Source organism: Hyla sarda, chromosome 9 (assembly GCF_029499605.1).
Source record: "Hyla sarda isolate aHylSar1 chromosome 9, aHylSar1.hap1, whole genome shotgun sequence".
Lineage (NCBI taxonomy): Eukaryota > Metazoa > Chordata > Amphibia > Anura > Hylidae > Hyla > Hyla sarda.
In genome coordinates, this window is record NC_079197.1 from 1,763,454 (window position 1) to 1,787,594 (window position 24,141).

Sequence of the window (24,141 nt, forward strand, 5' to 3'; positions counted from 1 at the left end):
ATTTGTATATCACTTCTATAAAAAAAATCTTAAACCTTCCAGTACTTTTTAGGGGCTGTATACTAAAGAGAAATCAAAAAAAGAAATGCATTTCTTTGTGATGTCATGACCACAGTGCTCTCTGCTGACTTCTGCTGTCCATTTTAGGAACTGTCCAGAGCAGGAGAAAATCCCCATAGCAAACATATGCTGCTCTGGACAGTTTCTAAAATGGACAGCAGAGGTCAGCAGAAAGCACTGCGGTCATGACATCAGCGGAAACACAGCCCCTAAAAAGTACAGGAAGGATTAAGATTTTTTAATAGAAGTGATTTACAAATCTGTTTAACTTTCTTGCACCGGTTGATTAAAAAAAAAAAAAGTTTTCCCCGGGAGTTCCCCTTTAACTTATTATTATTAATGCATTTCTATTATTTATTATTGTTAATTTTTATAACTATAGTATTAATAGTAACTATGACTTCCCTCATCCTTGGGCAAAAGCAGCAGAGTTAAAGGTTGGGTCACATTACCATAGAGAGACTAAGGAAATTCTAACCCCTGACCTCGGTGCAGCAGGAGGGGCCGACCACAGAATGTCAGGTGCTGCTCTGGTTGTGATTGGAGTAAAACATGACAGTAGGTTCTCCGCATTGTAGATTTATCTAGAGCGCTGGGCTTTCTAATCTTTTACCAGCTGGGTGGACTTGATCATTTCACTAGGACTATATTCTATATAAGTCGTCATGTAGAGATCATAGGTACCCAGAACAGGGGGCGAAGATGATGTCTTACACGTCCAACACACAGACATCGCCTATAGGAAACCACTACAGGATGAGCCTGGCAGCCGCGCCGAACACCATGCATTCCCTGAGGAAACAGAGTGTCTTTAAGGTGGACATAACCACAAGTAATGGCTGTTCCTGCTTATTTTGGGTCTTTAAAGGGGTATTCCAGGAAAATCTTTTTTTTATATATCAACTGGCTCCAGAAAGTTAAACAGATTTGTAAATTACTTCTATTAAAAAATCTTAATCCTTCCAGTACTTATGAGCTTCTGAAGTTAAGGTTGTTCTTTTCTGTCTAAGTTCTCTCTGATGACATGTGTCTCGGGAACCGCCCAGTTTAGAAGCAAATCCCCATAGCAAACTTCTTCTAAACTGGGCGTTTCCCGAGACAGGTGTCACCAGAGAGGATTTAGACAGAAAAGAACAACCTTAACTTCAGAAGCTCATAAGTACTGAAAGGATTAAGATTTTTTTAATAGAAGTAATTTACAAATCTGTTTAACTTTCTGGAGCCAGTTGATATATATAAAAAAGTTTTTTCCTGGAATACCCCTTTAAGATGATTTCTATTAGAGTCCTGTATGGGACGGGTCAGTCTGAGCTTCAAAAGGAACCTGTCACGTGATTTTACCATATATAAGAAGTGGCAATGAGTTACATTTGGTATAATCTTCTTCCTCACCATTTCTGCCGGCAGGGATGGTGAGGATATGAAGTTGGTAAGTCTCCCCCCCGCCCCTCTATGTAGTCCCCTGGACGATAGTTATACAGTGCTCCCTCAAGTTACAATATTAATTGGTTCCAGGAAGACCATTGTATGCTGAGACCATAACTCTATGGAAACCTGGTAATTGGTTCTGAAGCCCCAAAATGTCATCCAAAAATAGGAAAAAGTGAGAATTAAATAAAAATAAGTAGATAACTAATATAGATAAAGCAAATCCTTACATATAAAAGTAAGAAAGATCTGCTGGGAGCTGTAATCACTGTCTATGTCAGTGTTTCCCAAGCAGGGTGCCTCCAGCTGTTGCAAAACTACAACTCCCAGCATGCCCGGAAATGCCAAAGGCTGTCTGGGCATGCTGGGAGTTGTAGTTTTGCAACAGCTGGAGGCAACCTCGTTGGGAAACACTGGTCTATGTAGAGGACAGGAGCTTCTTCAGGGTCCTGTACAGAACACACAGTGTCCTAAAAAAAGGAAAATGGAGCCGCCCTCACCTGGTGTCCAAAGGAGCAGGTAACCCTGGGACAGGTAAAGAGTACAGAACATGTAATACCTCGCTGTACTGTAGGGGGCGCTACCAGACACCAGTCAGTGCATACACTTCAGTAATACAGGTAAAGAGTACAGAACATGTAATACCTCGCTGTACTGTAGGGGGCGCTACCAGACACCAGTCAGTGCATACACTTCAGTAATACAGGTAAAGAGTACAGAACATGTAATACCTCCCTGTACTGTAGGGGGCACTACCAGACACCAATCAGTGCATACACTTCAGTAATACAGGTAAAGAGTACAGAACATGTAATACCTCCCTGTACTGTAGGGGGCGCTACCAGACACCAGTCAGTGAATACACTTTGGGAATATAGGGGTTTTACCAGTGAAATATCCATTCTGATTGGTCAGTTCTTCCAGCCATTGACACGTTTTGCAGATTCCATAGCATTGTATGTTGAGTCTGGTTTCAAGTTACAATGGTCCAGAAAAGACCATTGTATGTTGAAACTATTGTATGTTGAGGCCATTGTAAGTTGAGGGATCACTGTACTTACATAGTCCCCTCTGCTCGCACTGTAAACACGCCCCCTCCGTATGATTGACAGCCCGCATTACTGCTCTGCCCCCTAAGCAGACGGAGCAGAGTGATGACTTGGGTTATGCCCAGGCTGTCAATCACACAGAGGGGATGGGATTACAGCCAGAGAAGACAGGACTAGGTAAGTATAGCTCCCGCTAAGGGGACTACCTACAGTGCTGGCGGGGGAGACGATTTTACCATACATAATGACTTGCCACGTGTTGGTAAAATCACATGACAGGTTCCTTTAATGTCTGCAATTAAGGCTCCTTACATTACATATACGTTACTTATATCTGGGGTCCATCATGAACCTTGTGATCACATGGTCTTTGATCGCTCTTCATAGTATTGAGTGTCGCTCTCATGTGGTCTACAATCCGTGGCCCTCCAGATGCTGCCCGGGCATACTAGGAGTTGTAGTTTTGCAGCACCTGGAGGGCCAGATTTTGGGAGCACTGACTTAGAGGATTGCACAACAACCAACCTTCTCCTCTTGGTTCCACCTTAAATGGAGTTTTCTTGTTCTTGGTGTTAGTGACGCATGCAGAGTGGTTTGGCCATAACCGAAGCAGAATCTGTGCTCAGGTTTAGACTGAGGCCGGGTTAGCTACTTACCATAGACCCGCGCTTGTAATGACTATACCATGTACCAGGGATCTCTTTGGGCCAACGAGCCATTTTACTCTGTAAAATATGACATGAGTTACAGAAACTAAAGAGAAAGGCTGAATCTTACCAGTTTACCGCGCTTGAATTCACTGAACCACGAGCCTGGATTCTCTTTGGGCCAGGACGTAAGTCTAGCCTGAAGTACAGGATGGAAAGGATAGGAAGAAACAGAAAGTTATAAGGACGGATGACGACTAATGCCCCTTACTGTACAGGAGACAACGACCACAGCGGACGGAAAGTCTACACAAGGATGACAAAGACTGTATATTATAGACGCCTAAAAGAGGATTCAGCAGCATTAACCCTCCAATGTCCATGCTGTATATAAATATCCACTGCCTCTAAGGCTCCAGTATATATACAGTATACAGACATATATCCACTGCCTCTAAGGCTCCAGTATATATACAGTATACAGATATATATCCACTGCCTCTAAGGCTCCAGTATATATACAGTATAAAGACATATCTCCACTGCCTCTAAGGCTCCAGTATATATACAGTATACAGACATATATCCACTGCCTCCGAGGCTCCAGTATATGTACAGTATACAGACATATATATATATATATATATATATATATATATCCACTGCCTCCGAGGCTCCAGTATATATACAGTATACAGACATATATTCACTGCCTCCGAGGCTCCAGTATATGTACAGTATACAGACATATATATATATATCCACTGCCTCCGAGGCTCCAGTATATGTACAGTATACAGACATATATATATATATATATATATATATATATATCCACTGCCTCCGAGGCTCCAGTATATATACAGTATACAGACATATATTCACTGCCTCCGAGGCTCCAGTATATGTACAGTATACAGACATATATATATATATCCACTGCCTCCGAGGCTCCAGTATATATACAGTATACAGACATATATATATATATATATATATATCCACTGCCTCCGAGGCTCCAGTATATATACAGTATACAGACATATATCCACTGCCTCCGAGGCTCCAGTATATGTACAGTATACAGACATATATATATATCCACTGCCTCCGAGGCTCCAGTATATGTACAGTATACAGACATATATATATATCCACTGCCTCCGAGGCTCCAGTATATGTACAGTATACAGACATATATATATATCCACTGCCTCCGAGGCTCCAGTATATGTACAGTATACAGATATATATATATATATCCACTGCCTCCGAGGCTCCAGTATATGTACAGTATACAGAGATATATATATATATATATCCACTGCCTCCGAGGCTCCAGTATATGTACAGTATACAGATATATATATATATCCACTGCCTCCGAGGCTCCAGTATATGTACAGTATACAGATATATATATATATATCCACTGCCTCCGAGGCTCCAGTATATGTACAGTATACAGACATATATATATATATATATATATATATATATATCCACTGCCTCCGAGGCTCCAGTATATGTACAGTATACAGACATATATATATATATATATATATATATATATCCACTGCCTCCGAGGCTCCAGTATATGTACAGTATACAGATATATATATATCCACTGCCTCCGAGGTTCCCGATACTTTTATAGGTGGAGACAGAGCTCATGTACAGGGTGCAGCATGGACAATACCTATAATATACAGTATTAGGTAGTTTTCTATATTATAGGAGATTGGTTCTATAACTGTAAAGAAAGTCATGATCCTATATATATGGAGGCTGTTTAAGATTACATTAAAGGGGTACTCCGGTGGAAAACTGTTTTTTCAAATCAACTGGTGCCAGAAAGTTCTACATATTTGTAAATGAATTCTATTCAAAATTCGTAATCTTCCAGTACTTATCAGCTGCTGTATGTTCCACAGGAAGTTGTGTAGTTCTTTCCAGTATGACCACAGCGCTCTCTGCTGACACCTCTGTCCATGTCAGGAACTGTCCAGAGCAGGAAAAGTTTGCCATGTGGATCTGCTCCCACTCTGGACAGTACCTGACATTGACCACAGTGCTCTCTCTGCGCCACCTCTGTCCGACTGTAAAGAACTACACAACTTCCTGTGGATCATACAGCAGCTGATAAATACTGGAAGGATTAAGATTTTTGTATAGAAGTAATTGACAAATCTGTTTAACTTTCTGGTACCAGTTAATTTGAAAAAATGTGTTTTCCACCAGAGTACCCCTTTAAGGCTCCGTTCACATGTGTGTTGTGATTGTTTATAACATACGATCCGGATCTGTCACATGGACCCATGGAAACCATCAGCGCCTGATGGACCTCAATGACTTAAGAGTCTGTCAGGTTCTGCTGAGGTGTCTATTGTTTTCCCATCAGAAATGACTGAATGTGTGTCGGAGCCGGCGAGGTGGATACGAGCGGAGCCTAAACTGGTGAATTGAAGAGTCAGCACAAGGATTGGATAAAGAAGAATTGAGAGGTGAACGCTGACAGGGGCTTAAATACAGATACATCTCCCCTGGAGGGTAAAAGCCTCAGTTCTTAGCCATAGAAATCCCTTCAATAGTCAGGAACTGACATGAAAGAAAATCCTAATTCTGCTGTAATTCTTACATCTGACATTGCTCTGCCTTATCAATATATATCGCCCGCAGCAGAACAGGGTCGTTCACAGTCTTCAAAAAGTTCAACCAAACTTCTCTCACCGGTTATATCAATAGTATATAGATCGTACCAGTATATCACCGGTTATATCAATAGTATATAGATCCTTCCAGTATATCACCGGTTATATCAATAGTATATATAGATCCTTCCAGTATATCACCGGTTATATCAATAGTATATATAGATCCTTCCAGTATATCACCGGTTATATCAATAGTATATATAGATCCTTCCAGTATATCACCGGTTATATCAATAGTATATATAGATCCTTCCAGTATATCACCGGTTATATCAATAGTATATAGATCCTTCCAGTATATCACCGGTTATATCAATAGTATATAGATCCTTCCAGTATATCACTGGTTATATCAATAGTATATATAGATCCTTCCAGTATATCACCGGTTATATCAATAGTATATAGATCCTTCCAGTATATCACCAGTTATATCAATAGTATATAGAGAAGAGAGGATCATCACCCTCCATTCACATTACTGATCACCGGTTATATCAATAGTATATAGAGAAGAGAGGAACATCCCCCCTCCATTCACATTACTGATCACCGGTTATATCAATAGTGTATATAGAAGAGAGGATCATCACTCTCCATTCACATTACTGATCACCGGTTATATCAATAGTGTATAGAGAAGAGAGGATCATCACTCTCCATTCACACTACTGATCACCGGAAAAACATCACCTGCCTGGCACACTATAGGGAACGTTTCTACAACCTACTGAAATACATTTAGGCCAAAAAATAAGAAAATAATCCTCTTCATGTCCTAACAGCCTGGAGCTAGAACCCCAGTATCTGGTGCCGTGTTTCCCAACCTGCAGCTCTACAGCTGTTGCAAGACTACAACTCCCATCATCCCCAACAGCACCAAGCTTATGGCAGAGCATTATGGTAGTTGTAGTTTTGCCACAGCTGGAGAGCTGCCGGTTGGGGGACACTGACCTGTAACATTACCAGTATCCTATGACTGTGGCTTACCGGGCACTATCTTGCTATTACTATATGGCGACTTATTATGGGGGTGATCATTGTTGCCATGTGCACAGGATTAGCCGGCAGGACTGAGCGTATACCCAGAGTGTGCGATCCAGCTCTAGGCAAATATTATCGATGTAAGGATTGAGTGATATTAACCCATCGTCTGCTTTGATCAGACCCAGCGCTCAATACCGCCGGCAGGCAGCGTCTGGGGAGAGGCAGCAATTCATTAAGCCATCTTAAAAACTGGACGCACAGCTTTGTCTCCTGTGCCAAAGCCTCCCCGGTGCCAGACGATTCAAGTGATTATTATGCCAATTCAAAGACGTCCTTCACCACTTACTCCTTCAGACTTCTTGTCGGGGAAGATGCAGGACTCTCCTCCCGCTGTGAAATTGCAGTAAACCTTGAAGGAATCTCGAGAGCATCCCTGGTTCGGGTCAATCCAATATTCACCTAGAAGGAGAAGAGAAGGATGTGAACGGTTCATGTGAGGAACGATTAATGGCGGCTAAGTCTCTATTATTAATGATTCTCGGCGTCCTCTTTGTCTTCACACTCCGGCGTTTACCCGGCAGAAGCTTTGGATATTATCATCTGTAATTTGCACAACAATGAGCAGTGGACTGAAATAATCCACAGGACACCTAGTGCCTGCTGTCAATGGGTGACACTGAGCCGCGGCCATAGGAGATAAACTACTAGATGACGCCATATCCCTCCAAGAAGGGAATCAAGAAAACATAACTGTAAAAGGGACCTCACTTGGGGCTATGTTCACACATTGTAATTTCATAGCATGTCACGTGGCAGAATGATCATTATAAAACAATGCAATACACCCCCCCCCCCCCTTTGTTTTCAGTGAGAATATGCGCTAAAGTTCACACTTGGAATTGCAAAGTGTATTTGTGTATTCTCCCTATGCCTGACTATCCTCGGGAGAAAAATATGCAGTGCGAACATAGACTAAAAGGGTTGTCTAGGGTGTAAATGTGTCCAGGCTGGACATACAAAATCTAAAAGATGACTGACCTGCCCCGGTTCACCACAGGAAGTGCTGAGCAGCAGGACAGGGCACCATCAGAGGGAGGCGGCTCCTTTAAATGGACAATGTCGCCTTAAAAAACGTTTGACATGTAAAACTTTTGAGTGTTCAGACCCTCGACTGATTGCAATAATGAGCCGAAGAGCAAGCTAAGAACGTTCTCTCCTGATAGACTTACTCAAGACAATGTAAGTCTATGGGACTGCCCCCTATAGAGAGCGAGGAGTGAAGCGCTCAGCCGCAAAACTCTCACCCAGGTCGGGGTATGAACACTCAGACCCTGACTGATCAAAACTTTTGAGATGTCTCTAGGACAGTGTTCTTCAATCATGTTGCAAAACTACAACTCTCAGCATGCCCGGACAGCCATTGGCTGTCCGGGCATGCTGGGAATTGTAGTTTTACAATATACACCATACACTACAGCAGTGGTCTTCAAACTGTAGACCTTCAGCTGTTGCAAAACTACAACTCCCAGCATGCCTGGACAGCCACCGGCAACACTGCTCGAGGACATGTCAGAAGTTTTTTTTGTTTTTTTTTACAGCAACAAGTACATTTTAAATTTAAGAAAAAACGTGAGTAATTCTTTATATGGTGAATGGCGCGACTACATCGAGTCTTCTCAGATCCTGTCCTGTCAATGGGTTGTCAGACGGCTGGTAGGTAACATCTCGCCTGTCTCATACGAGCGCTCAAGGAGCATTTGCCTCTTATGGGGACAGCGAGGACTTAATTCACAGATTTTCTTTTTCTGCCGTATTTTGTGAAATTACATTTGCGCAGAGAACGTGTTTACATAGTGATATATTGAGGTCCTGTCTATGATTACTACACCACAGAATCTATCAGTTATTGTGCGTTCGCTTCTGCTGTTCTGATCTGACGTGTTCAGAATAAGAGATATATTATCCCCCCTTCAAGCAGCACAGAGCATTTTAGGCAACCAGCGTGGTAATCGCAAGGTGTGAACAAGGACAAAGGAGGAGGGGAACAGAAAACCAGTGGAGGGCCTGAGAATGAGACATAATTAGTAGACGGAGCGAGGTTCCAGCAGCACAGAGTATTTTGGGCGAACCGATATAATCAGGTGATGGTCAGGTCAGACGTGTAGGCCACAGAGTGACGATCGGGCAAATCTTAAAAGATAAATTATGGACGTGTGCTCAGCTAAATGGCAAAGGGAGATATTGTTCCCTAGAAGCGCTGCTGCATACACGTACAGCAACAGCCTGAATATTGTATTATAGTAGATGGAGCCTTAAAGGGGTACTCCGGTGGAAAAAGAAAAATTCTAATTAACTGGTGGCAGAAAGTTCTACAGATTTGTAATTTACTTCTATTAAAAAATCTTAATCTTTCCAGTACTTATCAGCTGCTGTATGCTCTAAAGGAAGTTGTGTAGTTCTTTCCAGTCTGCCCACAGTGCTCTCTGCTGACACCTCTGTCCGTGTCAGGAACTGTCCAGATTAGGAGCACATCCCCATAGCAAACCTCTCCTGCTCTGGACAGTTCCTGACACGGACAGAGGTGGCAGCAGAGAGCACTGTGGTCAGACTGGAAAGAACGGAATATATACCCAAGAAGAGAAGCTGGCAGCCATAAACAGATGCGCACCAATGCATATAATGTCATGAATTTAATTAGCATTAAGCAAAAATGTTAGAGTGCATATACAATTAAAAAACAAACAAATACAGGGTGTAAGAATGTAATCCAGGCACCCAAACCTCTAACTCTCACTGAGTAGTGAACAACAGGGTGAAGCATGTCCCATATAAATACATATAATATATAAGCCAAGAAGTAAAGGGCACGTAGCTGCAGACAACCACTGTAACAATAACCACTATCACTGTGAGCCTTGTGCATGAAAAATATCAATAACGTGCATATAGGGACATACTTCACCCCGTTGTTCACTACTCAGTGAGAGATAGGGGGTTGGGTGCCTGGATTACATTCCTACACCCTGTATTTGTTTGTTTTTAAATGTTTTCAATGGTATGTGCACTATTCCTTTTTTTTTTGCTATATGCTAATAAAATTTCTGACATTATATGCATTGGTGTGCATCTATTTATGGTTGCCAGATTCTCTTATTGGGTATATATTCTGTTTTTCAGGCAACTTGTTGCACCCATACAAGGTATACTAGCTGTGCCCTTCTTTTTCTTAGACTGGAAAGAACTACACAACTTCCCGTGGAGCATACAGCAGCTGATAAGTACTGGAAGGAATAAGATTTTTTTTAATAGAAGTAATTATAAAAAAAAAAATTCCCCTGGAGTACCACTTTAAGGGCCTCTTTGAGCAGCCATGATGCCACTTCTGGCCTGAACTTATTTATGCTGTACATTCTAGTCCCAGGACCAGGTACATTGAAGCATTTGGTACATTTTTGTAATTATTGGAGATTGTACTCACCATCTGGAAACTCGGGGTGACATAGCTGTAGGTCTTTGCAGGTTCTTGCTGGGTTACCCTTGGTGCCCAATGGATGTTTCATCTGTTCAATTTCCAGTTTTAGTGAGTTAAGAGAACCAAATATCTCCTCCATGCCGTCAGCGTAGTCCATGTAATTATTATCTGCGTTTCCTTCATCGACCACCTGGCTGGCATCAATACTACGCTTGGTTCTCTTTGAGGACTGAACTGGCAGCGGTTGGATCACTTCACCTGGGGGACCCTGCAATGGAAACCAGAATTATTCACATGTTCTCGACTTGAGTCTCAAGGTTTCCGAAAAGAAAAGGTTTCACTTACTGGCGGACCCGGGGGGCCAGGAATACCAGTTTCTCCCTTTGGACCAGTTGGACCCTTAATAAAAAAAAAAAGAGAGAGAACAGAAAATGTTTATAAAGTACAGAAAAGACGAAGAATATAACAAAGACACTAAGATCGCCTGAGAAAAAGTGGCGTCAGTGGAGCCATGAACTTGTCAACTTACTGAGGATCCTTTAGCACCTTTAGGTCCAGGTCCACCCTAAAAAATAAAAATCCAATTTCATTTTTTCATAATACAAAATAATACAAGGCAAGATCTAAAAGCGTCACCCTCAGCCTGAGGCACCTAATGCGCTACCATTAACTCATTGGCATCAGTGACATACAAAGACTCCATCTAATACGTACCGGTAAACCAGGAGGACCAGGGGGACCAAAAGGACCAGATGGGCCAACCATACCCTGCAAGAGAAGAACCAAAGTGTAAACAGGGATGTGGAAACCCTATGGCCCAACTCCGGGACATGTAGTTCCGGGCGCCGGGCAGGTGAATTTTTCATAGATTAAAAGGCCAGATCGACTTCCCCCTTTTTTTTGTGTGTGAGGTGCAGGAGCGGATGCAGACTTGCATGGGAAGCAAGTCTGCACCGCACACCGGCGCTGACTCCTGCCCGCTCCATACTCGGTGGCCCCCAGCTGATTTCAGTAGCCGGGGGACGCCGCTAATAGCCCTGCATGCGGCGATTGCCGCGGGCGGCTATTAACCCTTTAGATCACCGCTGACAAAGTTGACAGCGGTGTCTAAAGGGATCTTTTAAGCATCCCTGGTGGTCTAGCGGGGTGGATGCCCCCCCCTGCAGCACGATTTCGGGGGGTGATCCCCTGTGGAGGTAGCCGGAGGGCTTACCTCTGCATTCATGGCTGCCCCCATAGATCTGCAATTGATTGAGCCTGCCTTGAGCAAATGAACACAGATCAATGGAGTTCAGTAGAACTGCATTGATCTGTATGAGGAATCTAAATGATTCCTCCTAAAAAAGTGTATAAAAAAGAAAAAAGTTTAATAAAAATGTATAAACACCCATTAACCCCTTCCATATTAAAAGTTCATATCACCCCCCTTTTCCATATAAAATTATGTAAACATAATGAAAAAAAAAAAATTTGGTATTTGTGCGTGCGTAATTGATCGAACTATTAAAAAATAACATTTTATATCCCGTACGGTAAATGGCATTAACGTTAAAAAAAATCCCAAATCACAGAATTGCGTTTTTATGTTTATAACTACATATCCCAGAGAAATTAAGTAAAAAAGTGTTCAAAAAGTCTGATCAATACCAAAATGGTACCGATACAAACAGCATATTACGGCCCCAAAAAAATAGCCCTCATACAGCCCAGTATACGGAAAAATAAAAATATTATAGGGGTTATTATAGTTTAAAAAAAATTTAATTATTAAAACATGACGGAAACTAAACAAATTTGGTATTGGTGTAATCAGGCCGACCTAAAGTATCAAAATAATATGTAAGTTTGACCACAAGGTGAATGGCGAAAAAAAGAAAACTCCCAAATTTGCATTTTTTTCAATTTCACCTCACAAATAATTTTGTTGTTTCAGAGCATATCTTATGGAAAAAATGAAAGGTGTCATTACAAAGTATACACCGCCCGCAAAAAACAAGCCTCATATGGGTCTGAAACTAATAAAGACCTTATTTACACACTATTTTGGGTGAAATTATTTTATCTACCAGGACAAGTGGATTTTCTTGAGGGACAAGTAGATTGTGTTCCGCTTTAGTCCCTTGGACAAGTATTTTTTTTGTTTTATTTTCACACCCCTGGTAAACCCTACGGACTGTGCACTAGATAAGACTCTTTGCTGACAGTTCATTCAGGTGTGTGTTCTGTCATTCACCCCCTGTTAATGTGTGTGCTCATCTGTCCTCTCGGCTGTGGCGGCAGCGATGGCTGATCGGCGCTTTGTGTCTCTCTACTATAATTGTTCCTTCCAGAGTAATGTTTGAGTTGGCGCGCGCTGTGTGGTTATCTTTCAGGGACAGAGAGGCGCTTTGCGGACTGTCAATGTGATTCATGTATTCGGGATATTTTACCTGTTCTCCTTTAGATCCAACACCACCCTGAGGACCTTGAAGGCCACGATCTCCCTTTTCACCTTGGTCTCCAGGTGGCCCAATGAGACCAATCAAACCAGGATGACCCTATTATTGGGGAGAAATAGATGTATGGTTATCATGGCAGAAAAATAATCAATGATGAGAAAAGGTGATGAACTATAGTAAAGTGTATGATCCCAGGTGACACAGGGTTATACAGTGTTAGGATATATACCTCAGAAGCAGGCTCTATACATGATGTGAACACGGCCTAAATCTTCACTAACCAGAGGTTCTGTTGTTATTAGGTTGGGGGTTCCCTTTTATCCCATCACACTGCTCAGAACAGAGGTTAGTGATGTATAAGACACCAGTGAAGTGAAATATAGTGAAACCTCTGTGAGAGAACCGCCCAAAATTGGTTTTCTGTGGGGGAAGGGGGGGTCTTCTCAAATAAACTGGCCACTATGTAAAATATATAGCATCCTCATAAAAATAGACAAAATTCAAGCTTCTAGGTGCTGATGCAGCAGAGAAGAAATAGGTGCGGATACACAGTTATTGTCCTAAAATCAGGTTTATTTGCACAAAAGCAACGCGTTTCCGGTCCATAACGGACCCTTCATCAGGCAAGGTGCATACACAGAGATGGCAAGACAAACCAGGTTATATCTCTGTCTATGCACCTAGCCTGATGAAGGGTCCGTTACGGACCAGAAATACGTTGCTTTTGTGCAAATAAACCTGATTTTCGGACAATAACTGTGTCCCCACTATTTCTACTCTGCTGGATCAGTGCCTAGAAGCTTGAATTTTCTCTATTTTATGAGCATTTTTCCACTGGACCAGCGCTACTGACACCGGACAAGCCACGGCTGCAGACACAAGCGACCATCATATTACTTGACGTCCTCTGAGGTTTTGTGCTCTTAGCGCAACCCTACTCGGCGAGTGAAATTCCACTAATCATTTTACAAGATTATATTTGACATATTACACCAGGGGCGCGTATCCCTCTTTTTGTGTTTTTTTCTGTAAAATATATAGTAAGAATGGAAATCTGTAACAACAAAATCTGGTCTGGATAAGGGCATGGTCTTCTCAAAGAGGTTTCACGGTATTCTAAGAGGATTTCCCACCTGACAATAATACTAGGAATATAATATTGATTGCACTTAAAGTAATATGAGCCAGAGGTCGCTCATTACTAATAATCACCCCAAAAATCTAATTTTGGTTGCATTAAGTGCACAAGAGTGCAGCTCACAGTAGTCAGTCAGGTTCTGGCTATAACTGATCTAGCATAGAATTAGGAAAAGAATGCAGACATCTGATTGGTCGCTATGTGATAGCATCACAGTCCTAGGACTAATGGAACTCACCTTTTCTCCTTTTAGACCGGAGTCGCCCTTTAATCCTGGTAGACCTGGAGGACCCTGTGAGACAGTAACCAGATATAGTTATTTGCAGTTATGAATGAACTGTAGCGATTGGAGGCTTTAGAGCACCAACCAGTGACTCTTCAGCTGTGGAAAAAGCACAACTTTCAGATCAGTGAGGGGTCCCAGCAGTCGGACCCCCGCCCATCCACAAGTTATGACATATTTTCCCAGAACAAAGAAAAAATGCAAGCCTGAAGGACAGAAACATGTGCAGTCCACTCCATTCATCTCTATTGGCTTACTGATCATTCACATGCGCTGTGTTCAGTAACATTGAATGGAGCGGTGGCCCCGCATGTGCAGTCCACTCCATTCATCTCTATTGGCTTACTGATCATTCACATGCGCTGTGTTCAGTAACATTGAATGGAGCGGTGGCCCTGCATGTGCAGTCCACTCCATTCATCTCTACGGGCTTACTGATCATTGACATGCGCTGTGTTCAGTAACATTGAATGGAGCGGTGGCCCCGCATGTGCAGTCCACTCCATTCATCTCTATTGGCTTACTGATCATTCACATGCGCTGTGTTCAGTAACATTGAATGGAGCGGTGGCCCCGCATGTGCTGTCCACTTCATTCATCTCTATGGGCTTACTGATCATTCACATGCGCTGTGTTCGGCAACATTGAATGGAGCGGTGGCCCCGCATGTGCAGTCCACTCCATTCATCTCTATTGGCTTACTGATCATTCACATGCGCTGTGTTCGGCAACATTGAATGGAGCGGTGGCCCCGCATGTGCAGTCCACTCCATTCATCTCTATGGGCTTACTGATCATTGACATGCGCTGTGTTCGGCAACATTCAGAATGTCCATAGAGGATGAATGGAGCGGTGGCCACTCCATTCATCCGGGGCTACATTTTCACTTAATTCTAGGGATCGATAGGTGTCCCAGTAATCAGACCCCCACCGATCTGCAAGTTATCATCTATCCTGTGGATAGGGGATAAGTTGCCCAGCTGAAAAGCCACCGGTTGGGAAGCTTTGCTTTAGAGTATGGCCTCCAACTGCTTTAGAGGATGGTAATGAAGGTAACTTTAACTGATCTACAAAGGAAATGGGTCAAGGACAATAAAAGTCCTACTTACCATTGGACCAGGTGGACCATCAGGACCAGTTGAACCTGGCAGACCTTGCTCTCCCTGAAATAAAGTAAAGATATCTTCTTAGATGTACAGTGAATTATATTTTCATTACCAGCTTCAACATAATAAAATATGATATGATATGAACATTAACGGGCACTCACTACAGGTCCAGGGATTCCTCTTAAACCTTCAGGTCCGGGCTTTCCAGGAGGACCCTGAGGACCAACAAGGCCGGTCTTTCCGGGAGGACCCTCTAAACCTGTTTCACCCTTATTAGAAAGAAATGAGAAGTGTTAGATGTTTACAGAGGATGAGCCTGGATCACCTGTAGACCACTACTTACTTTACCACCTTTTTCTCCTTGTCGGCCTTCAGGACCTGCAGGACCAGGAGGACCCTGTCGCGGAGAGAGATATAAACATTTCAGATTGTGTGTTCTTTACAGATCTTTACACTCACACTTTCATTATAGAAGTCTTCATTGGATCCTCACCCTCTTCCCTGGTGGACCAGATGGACCAGGCTCTCCAGTAGGCCCCGGTGATCCCTACATAGAAAAGATGAGTTGATGATGTACCCAATAGTTATTACAGTGCAGTATATAACTTAGCATGATGAATATTTGCTGTTGTGGTTGGTACTCACAGGTTGACCAGATTCCCCATCATCTCCCTTATCCCCATGAGGACCATCTTGACCCTGCGTTGTATCAAGGAAAATATGTTAGAAATGAATCCTCTTCATTCACATCCATATCCACTGGGCTCACGACTAGAAAACATATTGCCATTACTTACAGCGGGTCCAGGTTCACCAGGAGGACCGGGATCCCCAGGAAATCCAACTGGACCCTGAGAAACAAAGAGAAAACCTCTTATTACCTCTTATCATATTGATCAGGACATTTCTGGACTCGTAACATAACAAGTAACAGTGTGGGAATATACTTACAGGGCTACCCTTAGGACCATCATCACCAGGAGGACCTTTTGGACCAGGAGGACCAGCAGAACCTTGAAGACCCGCTTCTCCCTTTTCTCCTCTTTCACCTTTAGGGCCCTAGACCAAAAAAAAAATATATTGTACTTAAATTAAATAATTAAACCTTAACTTATATTTCCAAGAAGCTACGGTCATTGATCAGATCTGACTGGTTGTACTATAAGTGTATTTTTCCTTTAATACTTACAGGAGGTCCAAGGTCTCCAGGAAGACCAGGTTCTCCAGCCTCACCAGGGTCACCCTGTTAATAATATGGAAAAAATAAAAGTATTAATATCATAACAGATGAACAGACAGTGAATTAATCTACCTCAATGGTCACTTACCTTCTCTCCAACAGGACCAGGATTACCAATTCCTCCAGGAGGACCTTGTGGACCGTCAGCCCCAGGAGGACCATTGGGACCTCTGGGTCCGGGTGGACCAGGTGGACCCTAAAAAGGATGGATAAAACATTATATCGTATTATGAACAATATACAAATTAGGGAAGATTGTATTTCATCCGTCTGATCGTAGCAAGTAAAATGCTTAGTATTTGTCTATATGTGGTCTCTTTATAGGTTCAATGATCTTAGACTCTGCGCACCAACTCCGTGAAGGACGGAGAACCGGTATTGCGATGTCGGTGGATGGAGAGTCTGTATTGTGATGATGTTGGATAGAGGATGAAGAGTCTGTATTGTGATGATGGTGGATGGAGAGTCTGTATTGTGATGATGGTGGATGGAGAGTCTGTATTGTGATGATGGTGGATGGAGGATGGAGAGTATGTATTGTGATGACGGTGGATGGAGGATGGAGAGTCTGTATTGTGATGATGGAGGATGGAGAGTCTGTATTGTGATGATGGAGGATGGAGAGTCTGTATTGTGATGATGGTGGATGGAGAGTCTGTATTGTGATGACGGTGGATGGAGGATGAAGAGTCTGTATTGTGATGACGGTGGATGGAGAGTCTGTATTGTGATGACGGTGGATGGAGGATGAAGAGTCTGTATTGTGATGACGGTGGATGGAGGATGGAGAGTCTGTATTGTGATGATGGAGGATGGAGAGTCTGTATTGTGATGATGGAGGATGGAGAGTCTGTATTGTGATAAAGGTGGATGGAGAGTCTGTATTGTGATGATGGAGGATGGAGAGTCTGTATTGTGATGATGGAGGATGGAGAGTCTGTATTGTGATAAAGGTGGATGGAGGATGGAGAGTCTGTATTGTGATGATGGAGGATGGAGAGTCTGTACTGTGATAAAGGTGGATGGAGGATGGAGAGTCTGTATTGTGATGATGGAGGATGGAGAGTCTGTATTGTGATGATGGAGGATGGAGAGTCTGTATTGTGATGATGGAGGATGGAGAGTCTGTATTGTGATGATGGAGGATGGAGAGTCTGTACTGTGATAAAGGTGGATGGAGGATGGAGAGTCTGTATTGTGATGATGGAGGATGGAGAGTCTGTATTGTGATGACGGTGGATGGAGGATGGAGAGTCTGTATTGTGATGATGGAGGATGGAGAGTCTGTATTGTGATGATGGAGGATGGAGGATGGAGAGTCTGTATTGTGATGATGGAGGATGGAGAGTCTGTATTGTGATGATGGAGGATGGAGAGTCTGTATTGTGATGATGGAGGATGGAGAGTCTGTATTGTGATGATGGAGGATGGAGAGTCTGTATTGTGATAAAGGTGGATGGAGGATGGAGAGTCTGTATTGTGATGATGGAGGATGGAGAGTCTGTATTGTGATGTCGGTGGATGGAGGATGGAGAGTCTGTATTGTGATGACGGTGGATGGAGGATGGAGAGTCTGTATTGTGATAAAGGTGGATGGAGGATGGAGAGTCTGTATTGTGATAAAGGTGGATGGAGGATGGAGAGTCTGTACTGTGATGATGGAGGATGGAGAGTCTGTATTGTGATGAAGGTGGATGGAGGATGGAGAGTCTGTATTGTGATGATGGAGGATGGAGAGTCTGTATTGTGATGATGGAGGATGGAGAGTCTGTATTGTGATAAAGGTGGATGGAGGATGGAGAGTCTGTATTGTGATGATGGAGGATGGAGAGTCTGTATTGTGATGTCGGTGGATGGAGGATGGAGAGTCTGTATTGTGATGACGGTGGATGGAGGATGGAGAGTCTGTATTGTGATAAAGGTGGATGGAGGATGGAGAGTCTGTACTGTGATGATGGAGGATGGAGAGTCTGTATTGTGATGAAGGTGGATGGAGGATGGAGAGTCTGTATTGTGATGATGGAGGATGGAGAGTCTGTATTGTGATGATGGAGGATGGAGAGTCTGTATTGTGATAAAGGTGGATGGAGGATGGAGAGTCTGTATTGTGATGATGGAGGATGGAGAGTCTGTATTGTGATGTCGGTGGATGGAGGATGGAGAGTCTGTATTGTGATGACGGTGGATGGAGGATGGAGAGTCTGTATTGTGATAAAGGTGGATGGAGGATGGAGAGTCTGTATTGTGATAAAGGTGGATGGAGGATGGAGAGTCTGTACTGTGATGATGGAGGATGGAGAGTCTGTACTGTGATGATGGAGGATGGAGAGTCTGTATTGTGATAAAGGTGGATGGAGGATGGAGAGTCTGTATTGTGATGATGGAGGATGGAGAGTCTGTATTGTGATGATGGAGGATGGAGAGTCTGTATTGTGATAAAGGTGGATGGAGGATGGAGAGTCTGTATTGTGATGACGGTGGATGGAGAGTCTGTATTGTGATGACGGTGGATGGAGGATGGAGAGTCTGTATTGTGATGACGGTGGATGGAGGATGGAGAGTCTGTATTGTGATGATGGTGGAAGGAGAGTCTGTATTGTAAAGACAGTGGACATAGGATAAAGAGTGTATATTGTGATAATGGTGGATATAGGATGGAGATTTGCTGAACATGACATACACTGATATCTATATACTGCTGACAAGGTGACCCTATGCTTTATCTCCATGACCATTGGCTCCTTAGGCTCTGGATTATTCTTTTCTGTTTCCCTCTCATTACATCTGATATGAGGAAGGATTGCATGTTGCCAGTTTGCAGCCTGCTGCGGCATTATGGGAGACCTCTTGCCTACCGTATATTGTGCTTTTTTTATGTATTGTTAATTAGATTCCAAGAATGAGAGATTATACAGCGAGATGTGAGCATTAACTTATTAGCGGTACAGATCTATTACTATGCTGAGCGTTTTCCTATTAATGTGGCTCTGGCTCTATTCCTCTTACATATAAGTGGTGTGAGAAATTACCCTGCTATAGCGTGCAATTTATTCCACTGCTCCCGGCCGTCTCTATAGATTCACTGAGGTATCAGGAAGGGATTTGGCCTCCGGTGAAGAAATAAACAAATTACTCTCCTACTTGTATAATCAGGGAGGATAGAAAGCGAGGAGGATGAAGAATCAGATTAATAGATCACGGCTGGGTCCTGATGCAGTGTACAGCAGCCGGAAGACGCTTGTATGTCACACCCCAAGGGTCATCTGAAGCCTGACTCCGTAATATTAGGACGTTTCATATCCCCCAGGAAGGAGTAAGTGCCCATTACGGGAAACCATTATCAACTGGAAACAGAATGTGAATTGTCATTCACATAATGCACACAGCGGCTCTCCATCCACATCAGCTGGAGGATTAGGGCTCGTAAAAACGTAAACCATGTCCCTTCATAGCAATAAAAGGGTCAATGCAATCTCCTTTAGGGTCCATTCACACGTACAGTATTCTGCGCAGATTTGATGCGCAGGATTTCACGCTGTGTTCAGTTTACATTGAAATCTGCAGCAGAAAATCGTGTGCATAAAATCTGCACATAAAATCTCCACAGAATACTGTACGTGTGAGTAGACCATTAAGATGTAAAGGTAAACACTTACCATCTGACCAACATCTCCCGTTTCTCCCTTTTCACCAGGAGGTCCAGGCAAACCCTAAAGGGGAAGAACAAAATTGTAGAGAAAGGTAAGTACAGTGGTGAACCATGGCTGCAAGGGTCATGCACACTGGATGTATAGAAAGAATTATACAGCAGGATTTTTCAACTAGTGTGCCTCCAGCTGTTGCAAAACTACAACTCCCAGCATGCCCGGACAGCCTTCGGCTCTTGCACACTGAATGTATAGAAAGACTTATAGGGCAGAGTTTTCCAACCAGTGTGCCTCCAGCTGTTGCAAAACTACAACTCCCAGCATGCCCGGACAGCCTTCGGCTCATGCACACTGAATGTATAGAAAGACTTCTAGGGCAGAGTTTTCCCACCAGTGTGCCTCCAGCTGTTGCAAAACTACAACTCCCAGCATGCCCGGACAGCCTTCGGCTGTCCGGGCATGCTGGAAGTTGTAGTTTTGCAACAGCTGGAGGCACACTGGTTGGCAGGCACTGTTCTCGGATAATGTATCAATAGGATGCGCTGTACAATAGACTTGACGGAATAAAATGAGATTCTGTAAACGTTCTGGGATGAACCTTCTATTATAAACCCAACACCAGGACATTTGTCTTCATATGTTTTATATTTCGGTGAAATCAGATGGATCTTTCCCTAAGGTCAGTTTAATAGGACATGTGCATTGTTCTATGTCGGCCATGCTTGATACATGGAACAGATCGGTAAAGAGTTATCACTATGGATACATGGATTATCTCCCAGGGTTTGTATTGAGTGTTTATAGCCGTTCTCCAATCATGCGGCTGTCAGGGCCTGATGTGAATTGTCGTTTTGCACCAGTTGGAAAACCACAGGTTGGGGAGCATTGGTCTATGGAGTCTTCTCAGTCGAGATGTCAAATTTCTGGAAATTTTTAAGACATTGAAAAAAAAAAAAAAAAACATTTTTCCTGTTTTTCTCCGGAAAAATTTAGAAATTTTCAGAAAAATTGTGGGGTAATTTAACAAATTGAAAAATATTTCAATACTGGATATTGGTCTCACCATTTTAATGAGAGGAAGCAAAGAAAAACCAATGAACAAGTAAGAAAATATGCTATGATTATGTTTGATGGGGGAGAACATTATCTGTGATGGAGAACATTATCTGTGATGGAGAACATTATCTGTGATGGGGGTGAACACTATCTGTGATGGAAAAGAACATTATCTGTGATGGGGGAGAACATTATCTGTGATGGGGTGAACACAATCTGTGATGGAGGAGAACATTATCTGTGATGGAGGAGAACATTATCTGTGATGGAGGAGAACATTATATGTGATGGAGGAGAACATTATATGTGATGGAGGAGAACATTATATGTGATGGAGGAGAACATTATCTGTGATGGAGGAAAACATTATATGTGATGGAGGAGAACATTATCTGTGATGGAGGAGAACATTATCTGTGATGGAGGAGAACATTATATGTGATGGAGGAGAACATTATCTGTGATGGAGGAGAACATTATCTGTGATGGAGGAGAACATTATCTGTGATGGAGGAGAACATTATCTGTGATGGAGGAGAACATTATATGTGATGGAGGAGAACATTATATGTGATGGAGGAGAACATTATCTGTGATGGGGAGAACATTATCTGTGATGGGGAGAACACAATCTGTGATGGAGGAGAACATTATCTGTGATGGAGGAGAACATTATATGTGATGGAGGAGAACATTATCTGTGATGGGGGTGAACAATATCTATGGTGAGGGAGAACATTATCTGTGATGGGGAGAACATTATCTGTGATGGGGAGAACATTATCTGTGATGGGGAGAACATTATCTGTGATGGGGAGAACACAATCTGTGATGGAGGAGAACATTATCTGTGATGGAGGAGAACATTATATGTGATGGAGGAGAACATTATCTGTGATGGGGGTGAACAATATCTATGGTGAGGGAGAACATTATCTGTGATGGGGAGAACATTATCTGTGATGGGGAGAACATTATCTGTGATGGGGAAGAACAATATCTATAGTGAGGGAGAACATTATCTGTAATGGGAGAACATTATTTGTGATGGGGAGAACATTATTTGTGATGGCGGAGAACATTATTTGTGATGGCGGAGAACATTATCTGTGATGGGGAGAGAACATTATCTGTGATGGGGAGAGAACATTATCTGTGATGGGGAGAGAACATTATCTGTGATGGGGAGAGAACATTATCTGTGATGGGGAGAGAACATTATCTGTGATGGGGAGAGAACATTATCTGTGATGGGGAGAGAACATTATCTGTGATGGGGAGAGAACATTATCTGTGATGGGGAGAGAACATTATCTGTGATGGGGAGAGAACATTATCTGTGATGGGGAGAGAACATTATCTGTGATGGGGAGAGAACATTATCTGTGATGGGGAGAGAACATTATCTGTGATGGGGAGAGAACATTATCTGTGATGGCGGGGGAGAACATTATCTGTGATGGGGGGAGAACATTATCTGTGATGGGGGAGAACATTATCTGTGATGGGGGAGAACATTATCTGTGATGGGGGAGAACATTATCTGTGATGGGGGGAGAACATTATCTGTGATGGGGGAGAACATTATCTGTGATGGGGGAGAAAATTATCTGTGATGGAGGAGAACATTATCTGTGATGGGGAGAACATTAGCTGTGATGGGGAGAGAACATTATCTCTGATGGGGGAGGAGAACATTATCTGTGATGGAGGAGAACATTATCTGTGATGGGGGAGAACATTAGCTGTGATGGGGAGAGAACATTATCTGTGATTGGGGAGAACATTATCTGTTAGAACATTAATAGGAATCAGATAGCTAAATGTTCATTAAGGCCAATCTGAGAGCACAGGAACATCAACTACTGTAATATCAACAAGATTGAGCCCGGCCCCAACCAAAGGAAACTGAGACCTTTCCCTGCAGCGCCCCTAGAGACAGAAAAGTATATAGCTCTTCTATAATAATTGCATTCTCAGTATTCCAGGATTTACTTGTCTTCAGGTGCGACTGGAGAACTGGACTCCTGAGTTTATTTTAGCTAAATTGTTCTTCGGCTAATTTAGCTGGGGGTAGAGGGACTGGAATAATTAGAAGACAGGGGCAGCATGAAGACCATTTTATACACTAAGCCTAATGTATAAACAACACAAAGTGAAGGTGCCTAAAACAATGGCTGACTGGTTGCTGTGGGCTACACGCCAAAATCCTTCTAGTAAGTCTGTGATCACATCGGCATTGAAGATTCAGTAAAAATTGCCGGACATAACAGTGCAGCATAAAAACGTGATGGACACCATTAAAGTCAATAGGTGTTTCAGGTGCAGCCAGAAATGCAGTAAATCCAGCACCACTATTATTTTTGAAGTTCTGCTTTTGGGATGGAGCAGATCACTAGAAAAGCTAGCTGTAATGTGAACACAGCCTTAAAGAGGTTGTCCCACCATAACACATTAGCCGCTATGCCCAAGAAGTGGGGTAGGGTCAGATTGCGGGGGTCGGACCTCCTGAAATATTAAAAACAGGGGCCCAAGTCTGGAGAACAGAGCAGCTTCCAGGCTCCATTCATTCTCTATAGGAGAGAGACGGGTGCTGTACTCTGCTATAGACAATGAATGGTGCACGTGTGACTGCCGCTCTAATCTGACCCAGTAGTCGAACCCCAATTCCTAAGCTGTGGATAGGGGATACGTTGTAATGGTTTCAACAACCCTTTAATAATACAACATATGGTTCTGTAATCACCTGCAGTCCAACAGGACCGGGTGGGCCGGGGAAACCTCTGGGACCTTCATCACCTTTCTGTCCAAACAGACCTTGTTGCCCCCTAGGTCCAGGCTCTCCATCGGCTCCCTGTAATGAAATAGAACA

At 42.9% G+C, this 24,141-nt stretch overlaps 1 protein-coding gene across 16 annotated transcripts in view; it reads right to left on the reverse strand.

Moving 5' to 3' along the window:
- The window catches only part of COL5A1 (collagen type V alpha 1 chain), a 387,668-nt gene that overhangs the window by 12,589 nt on the left and 350,938 nt on the right, over positions 1 to 24,141 (reverse strand). For all 16 annotated transcript variants that reach the window (XM_056537902.1, XM_056537901.1, XM_056537900.1 and 13 more), the window contains 19 exons: positions 24,016 to 24,123; positions 20,223 to 20,276; positions 16,655 to 16,762; positions 16,516 to 16,569; positions 16,278 to 16,385; positions 16,124 to 16,177; positions 15,972 to 16,025; positions 15,820 to 15,873; positions 15,670 to 15,723; positions 15,488 to 15,595; positions 15,327 to 15,380; positions 14,172 to 14,225; positions 12,787 to 12,894; positions 11,072 to 11,125; positions 10,887 to 10,922; positions 10,703 to 10,756; positions 10,364 to 10,625; positions 7,232 to 7,344; positions 3,315 to 3,383 (listed from right to left, as the gene is read on the reverse strand). In XM_056537902.1, the coding sequence (XP_056393877.1) occupies positions 3,315 to 3,383; positions 7,232 to 7,344; positions 10,364 to 10,625; positions 10,703 to 10,756; positions 10,887 to 10,922; positions 11,072 to 11,125; positions 12,787 to 12,894; positions 14,172 to 14,225; positions 15,327 to 15,380; positions 15,488 to 15,595; positions 15,670 to 15,723; positions 15,820 to 15,873; positions 15,972 to 16,025; positions 16,124 to 16,177; positions 16,278 to 16,385; positions 16,516 to 16,569; positions 16,655 to 16,762; positions 20,223 to 20,276; positions 24,016 to 24,123 (1,560 nt within the window). The remainder of the gene's footprint in view (positions 1 to 3,314; positions 3,384 to 7,231; positions 7,345 to 10,363; positions 10,626 to 10,702; positions 10,757 to 10,886; positions 10,923 to 11,071; positions 11,126 to 12,786; positions 12,895 to 14,171; positions 14,226 to 15,326; positions 15,381 to 15,487; positions 15,596 to 15,669; positions 15,724 to 15,819; positions 15,874 to 15,971; positions 16,026 to 16,123; positions 16,178 to 16,277; positions 16,386 to 16,515; positions 16,570 to 16,654; positions 16,763 to 20,222; positions 20,277 to 24,015; positions 24,124 to 24,141) is intronic.